The sequence below is a fragment of the Equus caballus genome, chromosome 12 (assembly GCF_041296265.1).
Source record: "Equus caballus isolate H_3958 breed thoroughbred chromosome 12, TB-T2T, whole genome shotgun sequence".
Classification (NCBI taxonomy): domain Eukaryota; kingdom Metazoa; phylum Chordata; class Mammalia; order Perissodactyla; family Equidae; genus Equus; species Equus caballus.
Genome location: NC_091695.1, coordinates 35,121,286 through 35,138,322, shown reverse-complemented (window position 1 = coordinate 35,138,322; position 17,037 = coordinate 35,121,286). Strand labels below are relative to the sequence as shown.

At 36.5% G+C, this 17,037-nt stretch overlaps 1 protein-coding gene across 1 annotated transcript; it reads left to right on the top strand.

Annotated features, from left to right (window-relative positions):
• Positions 1-6,665: 6,665 nt before the first annotated feature.
• Positions 6,666-7,625, top strand: LOC138916531 (olfactory receptor 5A2-like). Its single transcript, XM_070229159.1, has one exon. It carries the CDS (start codon positions 6,666-6,668, stop codon positions 7,623-7,625), a length of 960 nt encoding a protein of 319 aa, XP_070085260.1.
• Positions 7,626-17,037: the final 9,412 nt, after the last annotated feature.

Below are 17,037 nucleotides of genomic sequence, written 5' to 3'. Positions count from 1 at the left end.
TGGTTTGATGAGCAGTGCCACGTCTGCACCCAGGATTCGAACCAATGAAACACTGGGCCGCCTGCAGTGGAGCGCGCGAACTTAACCACTCGGCCATGGGGCCAGCCCCCATGCAACTGATTTTTATAAGTTGATTTTGTACCTGCAACTTTGCTGTAGCTTTGGATTATGTCTAATACCTTTCTGGTAGATTTTTTAGGGTTTTCTATATATAGAATCACATTGATCACAAACACCTAGAATTTGGCTTCTTCCTTTTTAATTTTACTCCATTTTATTTATTTTTCTTGCCTAATTGCTCTGGCAAAAACCTCCAGTACTATGTTGAATAGGAGTGGTAAGAGTGGGCACCCGTGTCTTGTTCCTGTTCTCAGAGGAATGGCTTTCAGTTTTTCACCATTAAGTTTGATGTTGGCTGTGGGTTTGTCCTATATGGCCTTTATTATGTTGAGGGAGTTTCTTTTTAAACCCATTTTACTGAGTTTTTATGGCAAATGGATGTTGGATCTTACCAAATGCTTTCTCAGCATCTATGTAGATGATCATGTGATTTTTCTTCCCCATTTTATTAATGTGGTATATCACATTGATTGATTTGCAGATGTTGAACCATCCTTGCATCCCTGGTATAAATCCCACTTGATCATGGTGTATGCTCCTTTTAATATATTGCTCTATTTTATTTCCAATATTTTGTTGAGGAATGTTACATGTGCGTTCATCGGTGATATTGGCCTGTAATTTTCCTTCTTTGTGTTGTCCTTATCTGGTTTTTGGTATCAGGGTAATGTTAGCCTCATAGAATGAATCAGAAAGTGCTGCATCTTCTTCAGTTTTTTGGAATAGTTTGAGAAGGATATGTATTAAATCTTCTTTGAATGTTTGGTAGAATTCTTCAGAGATGCCATCTGATCATGGCCTTAGTTTTTTAAGAAGTGTTTGATTCCTATTTTGATGTTTTTCCTTGTGATTGGTCTATTCAGATTCTCTATTTATTTTTGATTCAGTTTTGGGAGGTTGTATGAGTCTAAGTATGCATCCATTACTTCTAGGTTTTCCAATCTTTTGGCATATAGTTTTTTTATAGTGTTCTTTTATAGTCCTTTGTATTTCTGTGGTTTTCACTAAAATATCTCCTCATTCAATTTTAATTTTATTTATTTAAGACTTCTCTCTTTTTCTTAGTGAGTCTGGCTAAGAGTTTGTCAATTTTATTTATCTACTCAAAGATCCACTCTTAGTTTCGTTGATCTTTTTTCTTTTAGTCTTTATTTCATTTATTTCTAGTCTAATTTTTATTATTGCCATCATTCTGCTGACTTTTGGCTTTGTATGTTCTTGTTTTCCAAGTTCTGTTAGATGTAGTTTAAGATTACTTGTTTGAGATTTTTCTCATTTGTTGGGATAGGCTTGTATTGCTATCTCCTAGGATGCTCTTAGGACCCCTTTTACTGCATCTCATAAGAGCTTGTATGTTGTGTTTTCATTTTCCAGGTACTTTTTAAAAAATTTGTCCTTCGATTTCTTCGTTGATGCAATGGTTGTTCAGTAGCATGTTGCTTAGACTCCACATAATGTGAATTTCCCAGTCTGTTTCTTGTACTTGATTTCTCATTTCATAGCATTGTGATCAGCATGCTATGATTTCAATATTCTTAAATTTATTGAAGTTTCCCCTGTTTCCCAACATATGGTCTATCCTTGAGAATATTCCATGTGCACTTGAGAAGAATATGTATTCTGCTGTTTTTCAATGTCATTTTCTTTATATATCTATTAAGGCCATCTGGTCTAGTGTCTCATTTAAGGCCACTGTTTCATTGTTGACTTTCTGCCTTGATGATTTATCCATTCACGTAAGTGAGGTTTGAGGTCCCCTACTATTATTGTGTTATAGCCCATTTCTCCCTTTATGTCTATTAATAGTAGCTTTATTTACTTTGGTGCTCCTGTGTTAAGTGCATACATATTCATAAGTGTTATGTCCTCTTGATGGAATGTTTCTTTTATCATTATATACTGCTCCTCTTTGTCTCTCACTGTCTTTTTTATCTTGAAGTTTGATTTGTCTGATATAAGTATGGCAACATCTACTTTCTTTTGTTTGCCATTTGCTTGGAGTATCATATTCCATCCCTTCTCTCTGAGGCTGTGTTTGTCTTTAGAGCTGAGATGTGTTTCCTGGAGGCAGTGTAATGTTGGGTCTTCTATTTTAATCCATCCAGCCACTTTGTGTCTTTTGAATGGTGAACTCAATCCATTTACTCTTAGAGTGATTATCGATATATGAGGGCTTAATTTTGCCATTTTGATGCTTGTTTTCTGGTTGTTCTATATTTCCATTGTTTCTTTTTCCTTGTATTTCTGACTGCCATTTCAGTTTTATGGTTTCCTGTGAAGGTTTTCACTTTATTTATGATGTGGGTCTGCTCTGATTTTTGTTTAGGGGTTACCATGAGGATTAAAGATCTCATAGATGTGATAGTCTATTTTCTGATAGCCTTTTGTTTCCATTAGCCTAAGTAGGTTACATCCCTTTCCTCTTCCCCTCTGGTCATTGTTGTCACAAATTATTCTTTTTTGTGCTGTGGATTTGTGACTAAATTGAAGTGTTTATAGATATTTTTGATGCTTTCCTTACCTTTATCTTTTATGTTTTAATTAAGTTTTTACTAACCTATCTTGATATTGAGCTGCAGTTTTCTGATTCTACTTGTCTATTTTTCTCCTTGCTCAACATTTTGTAAACCTTTGCTTTTTAGTTTTAGATGAGAGGTCTCCTTTCAACATTTCTTGTAAGGAAGGCCTAGTGGCAATGAACTCCCTTAGCTTTTGTTTATTTAGGAAAGCTTTTATTTCTCCATTGTATCTGAGGGATAGTTTCACTGGATAGAGTATTCTTGCCTGAAAATTTTTGTCTTTCAGTGTTTTGAATATATCATTCTATTCTCTCCTAGCCTGCAATGTTTCTGTTGAGAAATCTGCTGAAAGCCTGATAGGGATTCCTTTGTAGGTTATTTTCCTCTGCCTTGCTGCTCTTAATATTTTTTCTTTGTTATTGACTTTTTCCAGTTTTAATATTATATGCCTTGGAAAAGGTCTTTTTGAATTGATGAAATTAGGGGTTCTATAGGATTCATTTATTTGTAATTCCAGTTTCTTACCCAGATTTGGGAAGTTCTCAGATATTATTTCTTTGAACAAGCTCTCTGCTCAGTTTTTCAGGTGAAGAAATTGACATTTGAGAGATTTTAAAACTTCATACATGTTTATGTAGATAAAAGGACAAAGCTAGAATTTGAACTCAACCCTTTCAGTTGGAAATTTGTGTTTTTAAACACTATACGTCAGTACAAGGCTTGATCTATTTGTGTGCAGTTTACTTCCAATGAAGGGTAAGCTGTCCATCAAAGCAAAAGGAAATCTTCCCGGACCCAGATCAGGGAAAGCTCAGAGGAGAATAAGACAGGGGACTGTAAATAAGACTCTGGTGATGGGTGGTTGGCCTCTTTCCTTGTCACCTCAGAGAACAATTATCAACCAGAAATGTTTAGCTCTAATGATCACTGGGCTTTTACTTTGGATGCTGCAGGAGTGAATGACAGGCAGCCACATGGTGAAAGAGTGTGGCTACACCTGCCCATTAAAATAATGAGCTCCCAAAGGCCATGTTGAAGACTTCATAATAAAGGAGCAGGAATTCAAGAAACAGATATTACTACTTGAATGAAGTCAAAGTATAAAAAAATGACTGAATCAGAAACCACGCATAGAGCAGTGGAAATGCAGATGAACTGAAGTTTGCAAAAGATGTTATTGGATCAAAGCAATCAATAATTCTTCTCTTGTAGCATGAGATCTCAGGACACTTCTTCCTAAAGTAATTCAGTAAGTCCAGCTCCTTCCCTCCTATCTCATTCATCCAACACATGACAGTTATAAATTTACAGCCTATTCCACATTTTATCTGTAAAAGGGCAGAGTAACTCTACCCACCTTCAGAAATGAATAAATGAGTTAATATAAATCAAGTCCCTAGAACAGTACTTGGTACTCAATAAGCCCTCAATAAGTACTTGGTACTCAATAAGCCTTATATATATAATATAATTATATTATATTATTATAATTGAGTACTCACTATAAGCCACTCTGCTAAGCTCTCAGGATAAGCAGTGAAAAAAATTCATTTTTTTATATAAATATTTTTTGTACCTGGGTCCTATACACTGTTCTAGGGACTCAGGATAGATACAACAGAGAAAATTCTCTGCCTGTCTTTGAGTAGCTTACATTCTGGTAGGGAAGATTTTATTAAGATAAGAAACACCAAACTCATCATTTCCTCTTCCGTAGGATTACCAGATTGATGTCATAGTGAAGAGTGGTCTTGGTTTTGGGTGCTCAATCAGTGACTGATTATGAGAAGATTTAAAATTTTAGAAAACACAAAGCTAGAAGCACTATTTATTTATTTTAACAGTTTTATTGAGATCCCTTTAACATATAGAAATTGTTTATATTTAAGGTGTATAACTTGATGATTTTGTATATATGCACACATTGTGAAAAGATCACTGCAGTCAAGCTAAATGACTTACCCATCACCTCTAGATAGTTACCCTTGTGTGTGTGGTGATAAAATTTAATTTAAGATCTGTCCTCTTAGGAAACTTCAAGTATACAATGCAGTAATGTTAACTATTGTCACTATGCTGTTCATTAGATCCCCAGAACTTAATTATCTTGAATAACTGGAACTTTGTATTCTTTGACCAACATCTCCTCATTGTCTTCTCCCCACACCTGCCCCTACTGATCTCTTCCCCTGGAAACTACCATTCTACTCTCTACTTTTATGAATTTTGATTTTTTTTAGATCGTGGAGAATTTGTCTTTCTGTGTCTGGCACATTTTACTAGAATGATGTCCTCCAGGTTTATCTACATTGTTGTAAATGACAAGACAGTCTTATTTTTTAGGGTGGAACAATATTTCATTATCTATCTATCTATCTACCTATCATGTATCATCATCTATGTATCTCATATTTTGTTTATCCATTTACCCATCGATGGACATTTAGGTTGTTTCCATATCTTGGCTATTGTGAATAATGTTGCAATGAACATGGAAGTGCAGATAGCTCTTTGAGATACTGATTTCATTTCCTTTGGATATATACCCAGGAGTGGAGTTGCTGGATGATATGGTAGTTCTATTTTTAATTTTCTGAAGAACCTCCATACTGTTTTCCATAGCGCCTGTACCAATTTGCAATCCCACCAACATGCAAGCGCTCCATTTTCTCTACATCCTTGCCAACACTTGCTATCTTTTGTCTTTTTAACAGCCATTCTAAAGGATGTGAGGTGGTATCTCATTGTGGTTTTGATTAGCATTCCCCTGATGATTAGTGATGTTGAACACCTCTTCATGTAGAACAGTGTTTAATATGATGAATGAATAACACAATCAGATAATTGCAATTTGATGTAAATGTGCTGTGTAATCAAATTCTATAAAATGATAAAATATCAGCAACTTTAATTTTACCATCGGGTCTTCTCTAGGGCACTTCTACCTTTTTACACCCATTTATATTTCCTCATTTGATCTTACACTAGTGAGGTCTTTATTAATGCAATGACCTGTCTTTCTTAATGCAAAATGTTCATGGGCTTACTTCATGTCTTCAGAATGATAATCTGGTTGGCCTGATGACATCAAAGTTGTCCTTTGCTTATACTGAAATTATTATCCTTAAATATCTAATGAACCATGTTCAGCTTTTCTTCTTCAGGAGATACTGGTTTTTGCTTGTTTTTGACCACATGGCTCACCCAATTTCAGTCAACTTTGGTGTTGCTTCCCCTCTCCCCCCATGGAGATATGTCCATAGCACTTCTATCTCATAATGGTACTGATGAGTTAGTCCAACTTTTGATCTTTTCATGCATTTTATTGAGTGACTTGTATAAAAAAATTATATAATTAGAAAAAAATTCTAGTTCTAAACATGCATGTATATGTGTATATATATATATATACACACATTTCTCTTAGATTTACTTTAAAAGAATAGAATGTTTTGTTATGGGTTGAATTGCTTCCCTCAAAATGGAATATGTGAAATCTTATAGCCTGTTGTGTTTAGTGCCTTTTGGGACTCTTATACTAAAGATTTATAAAATATAAGAAATTCCTAACTTTATTGTTAATTTGGGTTTATATTTTGAAGTCAGAATTCTAAAAAGCCATATGAAACCCAAGTCCAGAGGAACATTGAGACTCATTAGATTCAATCTTCCCATTTTCAGTTGAGACAATGAGGATCTGCAGAGAGGAAGTGAATTTTCCACAGTTTCCAAGGAGTTAGGAATGGAGCTCCAGACAAAACTCAAATTACTGACTCCCAGTTGCTCTCTGCTCTATTAGATGGATTCTTTTCTGGTCAACGAAGTATATAACATACAGATTTTAAATAGTGCCAAGAGATTACCATAGGCTGACTTCCTCCGAGAAGACTTTGCCCAGCAGGTGGCTAGGACGTTATTGGTATTAACTGTTTATATGACCTTCTAGAAAACATCCATTCAAATAATGACAAACAAAATCTAACTGATCACAAGATTGCTTCTTTCCTTTATGAAGGATGCAGTTCTATGGCTGTAGGAAGGAACAACACAATTGTGACAAAATTCATCCTCCTGGGATTTTCAGACCATCCTCAAATGAAAATTTTCTATTTTGTGTTGTTCCTGGGGATTTACCTCCTGACCCTAGCCTGGAACATGAGCCTCATCATCCTTATCAGGATGGACTCCCACCTGCACACACCCATGTACTTCTTTCTCAGTAACCTGTCCTTCTTAGATATCTGCTATGTATCCTCCACAACTCCCAAGATGCTCTCTGGCATCATCACAGAGAAGAAAACCATTTCTTTCATTGGGTGTGCCACGCAGTACTTTGTCTTCTGTGGAATGGGGCTGACTGAATGCTTTCTTTCGGCAGCCATGGCATATGATCGGTATGCTGCAATCTGCAACCCGTTGCTCTACACAGCTGTCATATCCCATACACTTTGTTTAAAGATGGTGGCTGGGGCCTATGTGGGTGGATTCCTTAGTTCTTTGATTGAAACATACTCTGTCTATCAGCATGATTTCTGTGGGCCCAACCTAATCAACCACTTCTTTTGTGACCTTCCTCCAGTCCTGGTTCTGTCATGCTCTGATACCTTCACCAGCCAAGTGGTGAACTTCATTGTGGGTGTTGTTGTTGGAATGGTATCTGTCCTTGTGATCCTCATCTCTTATGGTTACATCGTTACTGCTGTCGTGAAGATCAGTTCAGCAAGAGGTAGGACCAAGGCCTTCAGCACCTGTGGCTCTCACCTGACTGCTGTGACCCTCTTCTATGGTTCTGGTCTCTTCATGTACATGAGACCTAGTTCCAGCTACTCCTTAAACCGGGACAAGGTGGTGTCAGTGTTCTATGCTCTGGTGATCCCTATGGTGAATCCCATCATCTACAGTCTTAGAAATAAGGAGATTAAAAGTGCTGTAAGGAAATCTATGGAAAGGAAACATGTTCTTTCTCATGAGCACTCATTTTTCTGACCCCGAGGTAATGTTTACAATAAAGCTGTGAGTTGGGTCAATTGTGCTGACTTTCATGTAGTTCTGGACTAGATGATTGACACAATGATTTTTGTTTACCAGGATTTATGTAGATTCAGCTTATAAACGCTCAATTTAGGAAAAAGCTTCACCATGACAAAGACTGAGCAATCTGAAACATCAAAATAGAGTTGTTGTCTGTAGGAGGAAAACTAAAAAAATGTTAGTCCAGCATTCAGGGTGACGATTCTAAAGGTAGGATAGGAATATATAGCATAATAACCTGAGGACAGGGACATTTTTTCTAAAAACAATTGCCTTTCCATCTTACGAGGTTCTAACATGTTTCCTTTAGGGCAGATGAGCACTGCAAGTCAGACACCCTTCCCTATTGAGAATCATGACTATCGTGAGCCACTGTGACTGGTGGGGGTATAGTCCTGACTCTTTAGATGTAGTAAGGCAGGAAAGAGATTGAAAACTTTTGTTTAGGGCCTTAATGACTGAACAAATGGGCTGACCTCATGGCTAATTCAATCAATGATACAAAAATTGGTCACTGAAATGATTTGAAGAAAACCAGGGAATTGTCACTTCAGTCTAAAGTAACACCTTTCTAAGCAACACTCAAAGTTTCTTAGGAATCTACAGAAGAGGAGCACACTTTCATTTGGTGAGAAAGGTTCTCTGTTTTCATCAATTTTGTGATAAATTTGTGAAGAATTTAGCCAAGGAATTGAAGAGAGTGATTTTTCTCCTCCACATTTTCTAAGAACTTGTTAAGTGTCCTTTAACCAGCCGTAAAAACTAGAATAAATTTATTCAGCTGTGGCCTCTCTTGGTCAGGCCATAAATAAGTGAGTAAATGAGTATCTACCTGTATATCCTTGGATAAGATACTTGGGCCGTGTGTGCCGTAGTTCTTCATCTGTAAAATAGGAATATTAATAGTAATTATCTCATAGGCTTATTGTGAGGAATTAGATGGATCAGTATATGCAAACACTTAGAATAGTGCCTGGTGTATAGAAAATGCTCATGAAGTGATATTGTTATTACTATTATACTATAATGATTTATCACCATCTGAGCTAAAGAAGTAGAAGATGTTTCCTTAGTTTGGTAGGAAATGTGATCTTTGTAATGGCTTTGATGTGTTAGAAAGTGGGTCTACAGAGACTAAAGGGTGTTTGTTAAGTATTCTTAAATCATCAAACCTGTGATTATTAATCTCATCTCTGCCATTTTGCAGATATGTGGCCTTATGCAAGTTACTTACAAACCCTATCTTCTTCATCTGTAAAATGAGAAGAATAATTGCATCTACCACATAGAGCAGATATAACAATTAAATGAGAATATGCATGAAAGGGCTTAGCCTATTGTTTGATATATGGCAATACTTCATAACTGTTAGCTCATAGTACTAGTTAATTAGTCAATTTTATATAAATCAGGAGAAATCCAGGTTAATGTGCTAAAAAGAGACTAATTAAGTAGCTTTGAAATGTCTACTCAAATTGGGACATAATTGTCTCAGTAAAAGGCAAGCCCATACCTCTCACCTCTGGTACCTCTTTTGCATATAGGAAGCAGTCCTTAGGGAAGTAGAAAGAACTCAAGTTCATATAGGTGATGACATATGGAAATGTTACCATTGTACCGACTCTCTCAGCTTCCTGGGCACCCTGCTCTTATCCTTATGACCAGTTTTTCATCTACGTTTATCTGTATTCCACTTCACTGAGCTCCTATCCCTCAATTTGCCTTTGGTAGCTAAGCTTAAATTCTCCTAATACCAAATTCAGTGGAACAATAAATAAGTAAATAAATAAACAAAGGAAAAAATACCTCATGCTTTGGATTTACATGGAGCTGTCACTGATCTGTTGTATCTAATTTTCTTTTGCTGAACAAAGACTCTGGATATTAAGGTATTATAAAAATCTTTCTTGTTTGGCCACATATATGTTCGCCAGTAATGGAAACTTTTTATTTGCATTGAGAAGATATAAAGTACTTTTGCATTTTGTCCAACTACCAAGGAGAAAGTAATGCTCATTCATTAATAATTATTAAATCCAGTGCATAAGATGGGGATTGGTCACAAGGCTTGAATAAACCAAAAATTATCTGCATTTTACAATAAGCTGCATGTTAAATAATACTTCCCAAATAAGAGCATTTATTATGTGACTACAAACAGACATACATTAAACAGAATATATTTGGCACTGAAAGAATCCAGCATTTTATAACTGTTTGAAGCAGGACAAGGTACATCTGTCTCCAAGGGAGCTAGCCAGCTGCAGATGAAATCAGTTTAGTAAAATTACCACAATCCAGGGTGTGGCACTCATCTTTGCAACCTCCAAAAATCTTTTCCAAGTGGATTGAAGTTAATCAAACTCACAATTCTGCATAAGCCCCAATACTATTTTTAGTTTTCAGTGAAGAAAAAAGCAGCCATGCTTGTACTTGTGCCCATAGCACAATTCTCTGTGCTTTTGAGGAAACCACATGGAAGAACAAATTACAATCAAAAGTCTATTTGGAGAGAAAGGAATCAAAGCAAAGTGGATAATGTGTATCAGTGCCTGATGTGTCCAGCTATAGGGTCCTGACTGGCTGAGGTGCTACCAATGTTTCTCCCCAACCATTCATTTTTTTCTCTTCTAAGTGACTATCTTCATTTCTAATCAATATATTATTTACAGATTGATTAATTAACAGGTCTTACTTCTTTTGGTCTAAGAAATATTTTGTCCCTGAAATGCCTTTTTTACATATTTGTTTATTATGATCTGATTTTGTTGTTTAATTTTTAGAGTTTTCAGAAACCTGGTTATTGGCCATATCTAATACATACATTCCCCTAATTTTTTTGCTAGATATGTATGATTAGAAACACACACACTCACTCATTCACTCAAATACTCATAAATTAGTGACTGATGTATTAAGTGGGCTCTGATGAGATTTTAAACTTTTTTCTAAAGATTAATCATCTCATGTTTCTAGTCTTAAACCCCGACAAACCTAGAGATTGCCTATTCTGTGAACATCCACACAAATAAGGAAACACTTGCATTACACTTCCCTGTGTCCAGACAACTGACCTGGATCTTGCTGACCTACAGTTGAGTGGGGAGAGCCTGACTGACTTGCAAATAAGCAGATACACCATGTATACCAGCATTCTCCCATAAGCTTGATCCATGACTACCTTCCCTGAATTCTTGTGTGTCTCATTGTCTATAACATCTCTTAAACAACTGGGGAACATAAACCAACTGCTTATATCTTGCCTTTGTGGCTTTTATTCCATCCTCACTCTTCTCATGTTTTCCTTTCCTCTTCTAATGCTGGTCAAGCCCTCCTAGGTGCAATGCTGACCATGGATCTGGTCAGGGATAAGGTTCCTCTCTCTCCTACAAGTAAAGAGATGGCCATAGCAGGCTGTTGCAGTCATGGCTTGGAACTGTTATAAACTGGATATGGTAGCAACTCCCTTTAGTGTTGCCAGACTAGATGGCTGGCACCATATAGTTGCAAGACTGACAATCACACACTTTGGTGGGACAAGACTATAAATAAATAGGCAACTGGGACCCAAGTAGATCTCATAGAAGAAGAGCAATTTCATGTCTTTCTCAAAACAAAGTTCTTCTGAAACAGAACTATGATATCAAATTGGACTTAAATGTCAACATAAATAGAAAAACTAGCATGAGTAAAGTATCATGTTGATTTTGTATGTTATATTCTTGTTGTTCTAATAAAACCTCTTGCTTATGCAAAGAGAGACGGGGTTGTTTTCATCTTAAGAAATCCTTAAGGAGCAAAATTGATCCACATGGATCAGATGGAGGAAGTCCCTATATAAGACATACACTGAAGCTCACAGTTCATTTTCTAGCAGCTATAAGCTAAGGAAGTAGCCTAGCATGGATTGTCTCACCCCTCAACTTGAGCCTCAGTCTAGGACACAATTGGAAATAAGACTCTATCTGGGGCTGAGATACAGAGGGGAGGTGTCCTTGAGCCTAAAGAGGAAGTAGTGGGTTCTGAGAAGTCCTGCATCTCAACACACCTACCAGTCCAGTATCCTGACTATCCAGATGCTATTTACAATTTGCTGTATTGTCTGTATTAGTTTCTAGATGTCCCTTTTTCTCTTGAGGTCCCTATTTTTACCAAAAGGCAAGCAGGTATACCTTCTCTAACAATTTTGGTATCTGTGGCTTTCAGATCTCTGAAGGCTCTGGAATTACTTTTCATCACACATGTCATCCCTGGGGGTAGCTTTTCAATGGAAGACCATGCATGAGATGTTCCTGTTTTAACAAGTTAAACACCTTTAATGAAGGCTCTAGCCTCCTTTATTAATTTGATTTACTTTTACTTTAAAATTATAATTAGGTGTAATTCATCATTAATTTCTCATTGTTTTTTTTCCTTTTGGTGTTCAGCATGTGTCCTTTAAAAAAATTTGAAAATATTTTTAAGTGAAATATGTTTGATGTATAACATTGTGTTAATGTGTACAACATATTGATTTGATACCTTTATATATTGTGACATGATTGCCTTTTTAGCAATAGTTAACACCTCTATCACATCACATAATTATCATTTCTTATTTGTGGTGGGAATAATTAAGATCTATCTTTCAGCAAGTTTGAATATTATAATATAATATCGTTGTCTACAGTCATTATAATTTACTTTAGATCTCTAGGACTTATTTACTTCTAGTTGCAAGTTTGTACCCTTAAACATCTCCCTTATTCCTCCACCCTCATGCTGTGGCAATCATCATTTTACTCTCTGTTTTTATGAGTTTGGGTTTTTCAGATTCCACATATAATTGATATTATACAGTATTTGCCTTTCTCTACCTGTCTTATCTCACTTATCAGAATGCCCTCAAGATTCACTCATGTTGTCTCAAATAGCATGATTTCCCTCTTTCTCATGGCAGAATAATATTCCATCGTATACATACATATGTATATACATATATATATCCATTGTGTATATATATATACCACTTCTTCTTTATTCATTCATGCATTGATGAACACTTAGATTGTTTCTATATCTTGGCTATTGTGAATAATGCTGCAGTGAACATGGGTATGCAGATATCTCTTTGATGTCCTGCTTGAATTTCCTTTTAGTGTATACCCAGAATTGGGATTGATGGATCATATTGTAGATCTATTTTTAATTTTTGAGGAACCTCCATATTGTTTTCCTTAGTGGCTGAACCAATTTACAATCCCATCAACAGTATGTAAGGATACCTTTTTCTCCACATCCATGCCAACACTTGTTATCTCTTCTTGTCTTGATGATAGCCATTCTAATAGGTGTGGTGATATCTCATTGTGGTTTTGATTTGCATTTCTCTGATGATTAGTGATGTTTAACATCTCTTCATGTACCTGTTGACCAGTTGGATGTCTTCAGCCTGTTTCCATAAAGCTGAGTTTGATAGTATCTTTCCTCCACCCTCAGAGGGTAACCTGCCTCTTATAAGAGTTTTAGCAGGATTCAGAGTAGGATGGGGAGGAGTCTCAATTCAGTAAATCTTTCTGTGACATTATCTGCCTGTCTATTTTGGGTTCCACAGAGAGAGGGGAAGATTGTTTTACAGCATACTCTTAGTTATCTTGATTTCTATCACTTACGTTAACAGGACCTTCAATGATCTACTATCTGAATAACGCCTGGCACATTGTATGTGCTTAATCAATATTTGTGGAATGAATTAACTTTTGTATTTTAGTAAAAATCTTCATATTTGGTTCTTACTAAGTCAAAATTATTATTCATGGGGCCAGCCAAGTGGTGCAGCAGTTAAGTGTGCACGTTCTACTTCGGCAGCCTGGGGTTCACTGGTTTGGATCCCGGGTGCGGACATGGCACCACTTGTCAAGCCATGCTGTGGTTGATGTTGCACATATAAAGTAGAGGAAGATGGGCATGGATGTTAGCTCAGGGCCAGCCTTCCTCAGCAAAAAGAGGAGGATTGACAGCAGTTAGCTCAGGGCTAATCTTCCTCAAAAAAAAAAACCACTAAAAAAATTATTATTCAGCACTGTAATTCAGGAACTTAGCTTCAGGAAAGTTCCTGAAAGTGTTTAACAAAAAATTATATAATTCATGGGACAGGTAAGTTCTCAGTAGAGTTCTTCTGAGGTAAATATGGTCATCATGAATATTTAACTTCTGGGCTCTATTACGTTGTAATAATATACATTACTTTTTTTGTTTTAAAAAGAATTGGCCTTTTAGGGTAAAATTAATCAAATTGTGTTTCAACAAAATTGTTTTTCAGATCAATTAAAATGTATAATTAAAATTATTTTGGATTTTGTTCATGGGATACAGAATTTCTCAGCTTTTCAGTCAACTCCGATATACTGCAATTTAAATTTTTAAACTATAGGCTAATTATAGTTTTGGAACAAAAGAAAAATGTGGTTTTATTCTGTCTTAACTATATGTACATTTATGTATGTGTATGTATTTGTTACTCAGATATAAGACTTTGGGAACATTAAAAAATGTGGTTGTGAGTAATCAGTAGGTTATAGATATTAGTAAGATAACAGTGTAAGCTAATTACATTTTTATGAGTAGAGGTGAAACATTTGGATGAAATTGATTGAAAATATATAAACATACAAACAAAACATTTCATTTGAACGGTAATAAAGGAAAATTCAAACAATTTCTCTACCTAAGGAAATATCAGTAAAAAAAGAAATGATGGGCCAGCCGGGTAGTGTAATGATTAAGTCTGTGTGCTGTGCTTCAGTGGCCCAGGGTTTGTGGGTTTGGATCCCTGGAACAGACCCACACATCACTTATTAAGCCATGCTGTGGCAGCATCCCACATACAAAAAGTAGAGGAAGATTGGCACAGATATTAGCTCAGGGCAATCTTCCTTACCAAAAACTTAAAAAGTTAAAATAATTAAAACATTATATTTTCATGGGCCGGCCTGGTGATGCAGCAGTTAAGTTCGCACGTTCCGCTTCTTGGCGGCCGGGGGCTCGCCAGTTCAGATCCCGGGTGCGGACATGGCACCTCTTGGCACCCCATGCTGTGGTAGGCGTCCCACATATAAAGTAGAGGAAGATGGGCATGATGTTAGCTCAGGACCAGGCGTCCTCAGCAAAAAGAGGAGGACTGGTAGTAGTTAGCTTAGGGCTAATCTTCCTCAAAAAAAATTATATTTTCTCAATGTTGGGGAAAATACAATGAACAATGTTATATAATTGCTTATTTCTGGTGAAGATATAAAACGGTTTAAGGAATTTGAAAATATAGTTATGATATTTTGTTAGACATCATGGGCTGAATCCACACATTTGTCTTTATTCCTTCCTGAAGCCCAACTAAAATGACAATAACAATTTAAAAAAAAACCAAACAAATTATAAAATCACCAAGATATGGATAACAAAAGAAATGACAACAATAGTTGCACCCTGGACAGCAGAGGTTTGAAGAATAATCAACAGACTCAAGAAATCAGGAAGTTATGGGTCCTGAGTAAAGCGATGAAGAAAAACCAAGAGAAAGCAAGTTGATTCCCATTGCAAGACCCCAAAAAGGATCAGAATTGAAGGCACAAGGCACTTGTATAGTGGGTGGGCTTAAAACTTTAGATTTTGTTGAAAAATATATTAAGAACAACTGGACTCCTAGACCAGCCCCTCCCCTCCTCTAGCATCGTGGAAACTCCTCCTCTTCCCCCATTATCCCTTCCTCACTCTAATAGAAGACTGGAGGTTTATTCTCTGGAGAACTGGCCCAAGAAGTATCGGCTCAGTCTCATCAGACATATCTAAGGGGAAATGCTAAACATAGAGGAATTAAGATAATATCAACATAGTGAAAAGGGAGATTCTCCCTCCACCACACACCTACTCCATTCATTCATTCAACTCTCAGAACACTCCCAGCTGGGTTGGCATCTCCTGGGCAGGAGACTGGAGAATTCCTGTGTGGAGAAAAACCTGCTCAAGAGAAAACACCTTCTGATGCTTTCAGAAAGGGTTCATCAGAACAACTGTGAAGTCCTCCCCAGATGACCTAGCAGAAAGCCCACAAGGAGACAATATCTGGCCATAAACACCAAGCTTCAAATCTTGCTTTTCAGTGCCTCACTTTGCAAAAGGAAAAGACAGCCAAAAATCACCAGACAGAGGCTCTAAAATAAACAAAGAGGAAAAAGAAAAGACAACAATAAGGTGATAAAAAGATAAGGCAGGAAGCATTAGAATATGTAAAATAAATAAAAACCCAAACTTCCAAAATTAATACCCTCAGTTAAAGAAGATATTGTGGAAGAAACTAGACATTTATAACATTATTTGAGCCACTGGATCAAATTTTCTCTGACTACTTCAGTTTTATGAGCTAGTAAATTCACTTGATTGTTTCAGCCAGTTTCAGTTCTTTTCTTCTGTCATTAAAGATGAAAGATCCCTAATTCTGAAAATAATTTTGTAATATATACCAAGAATCACAAAAATTTGACTCTTCTTGAGTAAGTGGTATCTATTCATAGTATATTAATTAGCTATTGTTGAGCAAGAAATTACTACAAAACTTTGTGGCTTCAAACAAAAATAGACATTTATTACCTTGTACAGCTTCTGTGGGTCAGTTATTCAGGAGTAACTTGGCTGCGTGGTTCTGGCTCAGGGGGTTCTCATGAGGTTGCACTCAAGTAGTTGGTCAATGCTTGAGTCCTCTGAAGCTAGACCAAGACTAAAGGGTCCACTTCCAAAATAGATCTCTCATGCAGCTGTCACGGTGGTGCTGGCTGAGAGCAGGAGGCCAATATCCTTGGTTACATGGGTTAGCCATATTAAACATAGGAGAGTTCTACACAAGCCCATGGATACCAGGAAGCCAGGGTCATTAGAGACCATCTTGGAGGCTGCCTATCACACTCAAATGTAAAAAATGCTTCAGAGTAAATATATTCAAAACATTCATCAAAAATTTGGAAACAACCTATATGCTACATGGAGAAAATGGTTAAACACATTAAGATGTAGCCAATTGGTCTATTATAATACACTTGAAGGAAAATAGTACTTATAATGCACACATGAGGTTTTGACAATCAATCTACAAATTCAGGTATTCAAGAAACACAATTTTCACTATCTTTCCATAATGCTGTTTCTACTTTGTACTCTCCTTATTTCTCCACTGAGGAAAATACTTAGTCAATTCAAGAGTCCTTTCCTCTTTTCCCTAGGTTTGTGTCTAAGTTCTAGAGGGCTGAATAATGCCATGACAATGGGGGCATCTGGTGCTTGTCCTCTCTCTATAGCAGCATCTCCTGAAATATCTATTGCCTCAACAGATCCCCATCTG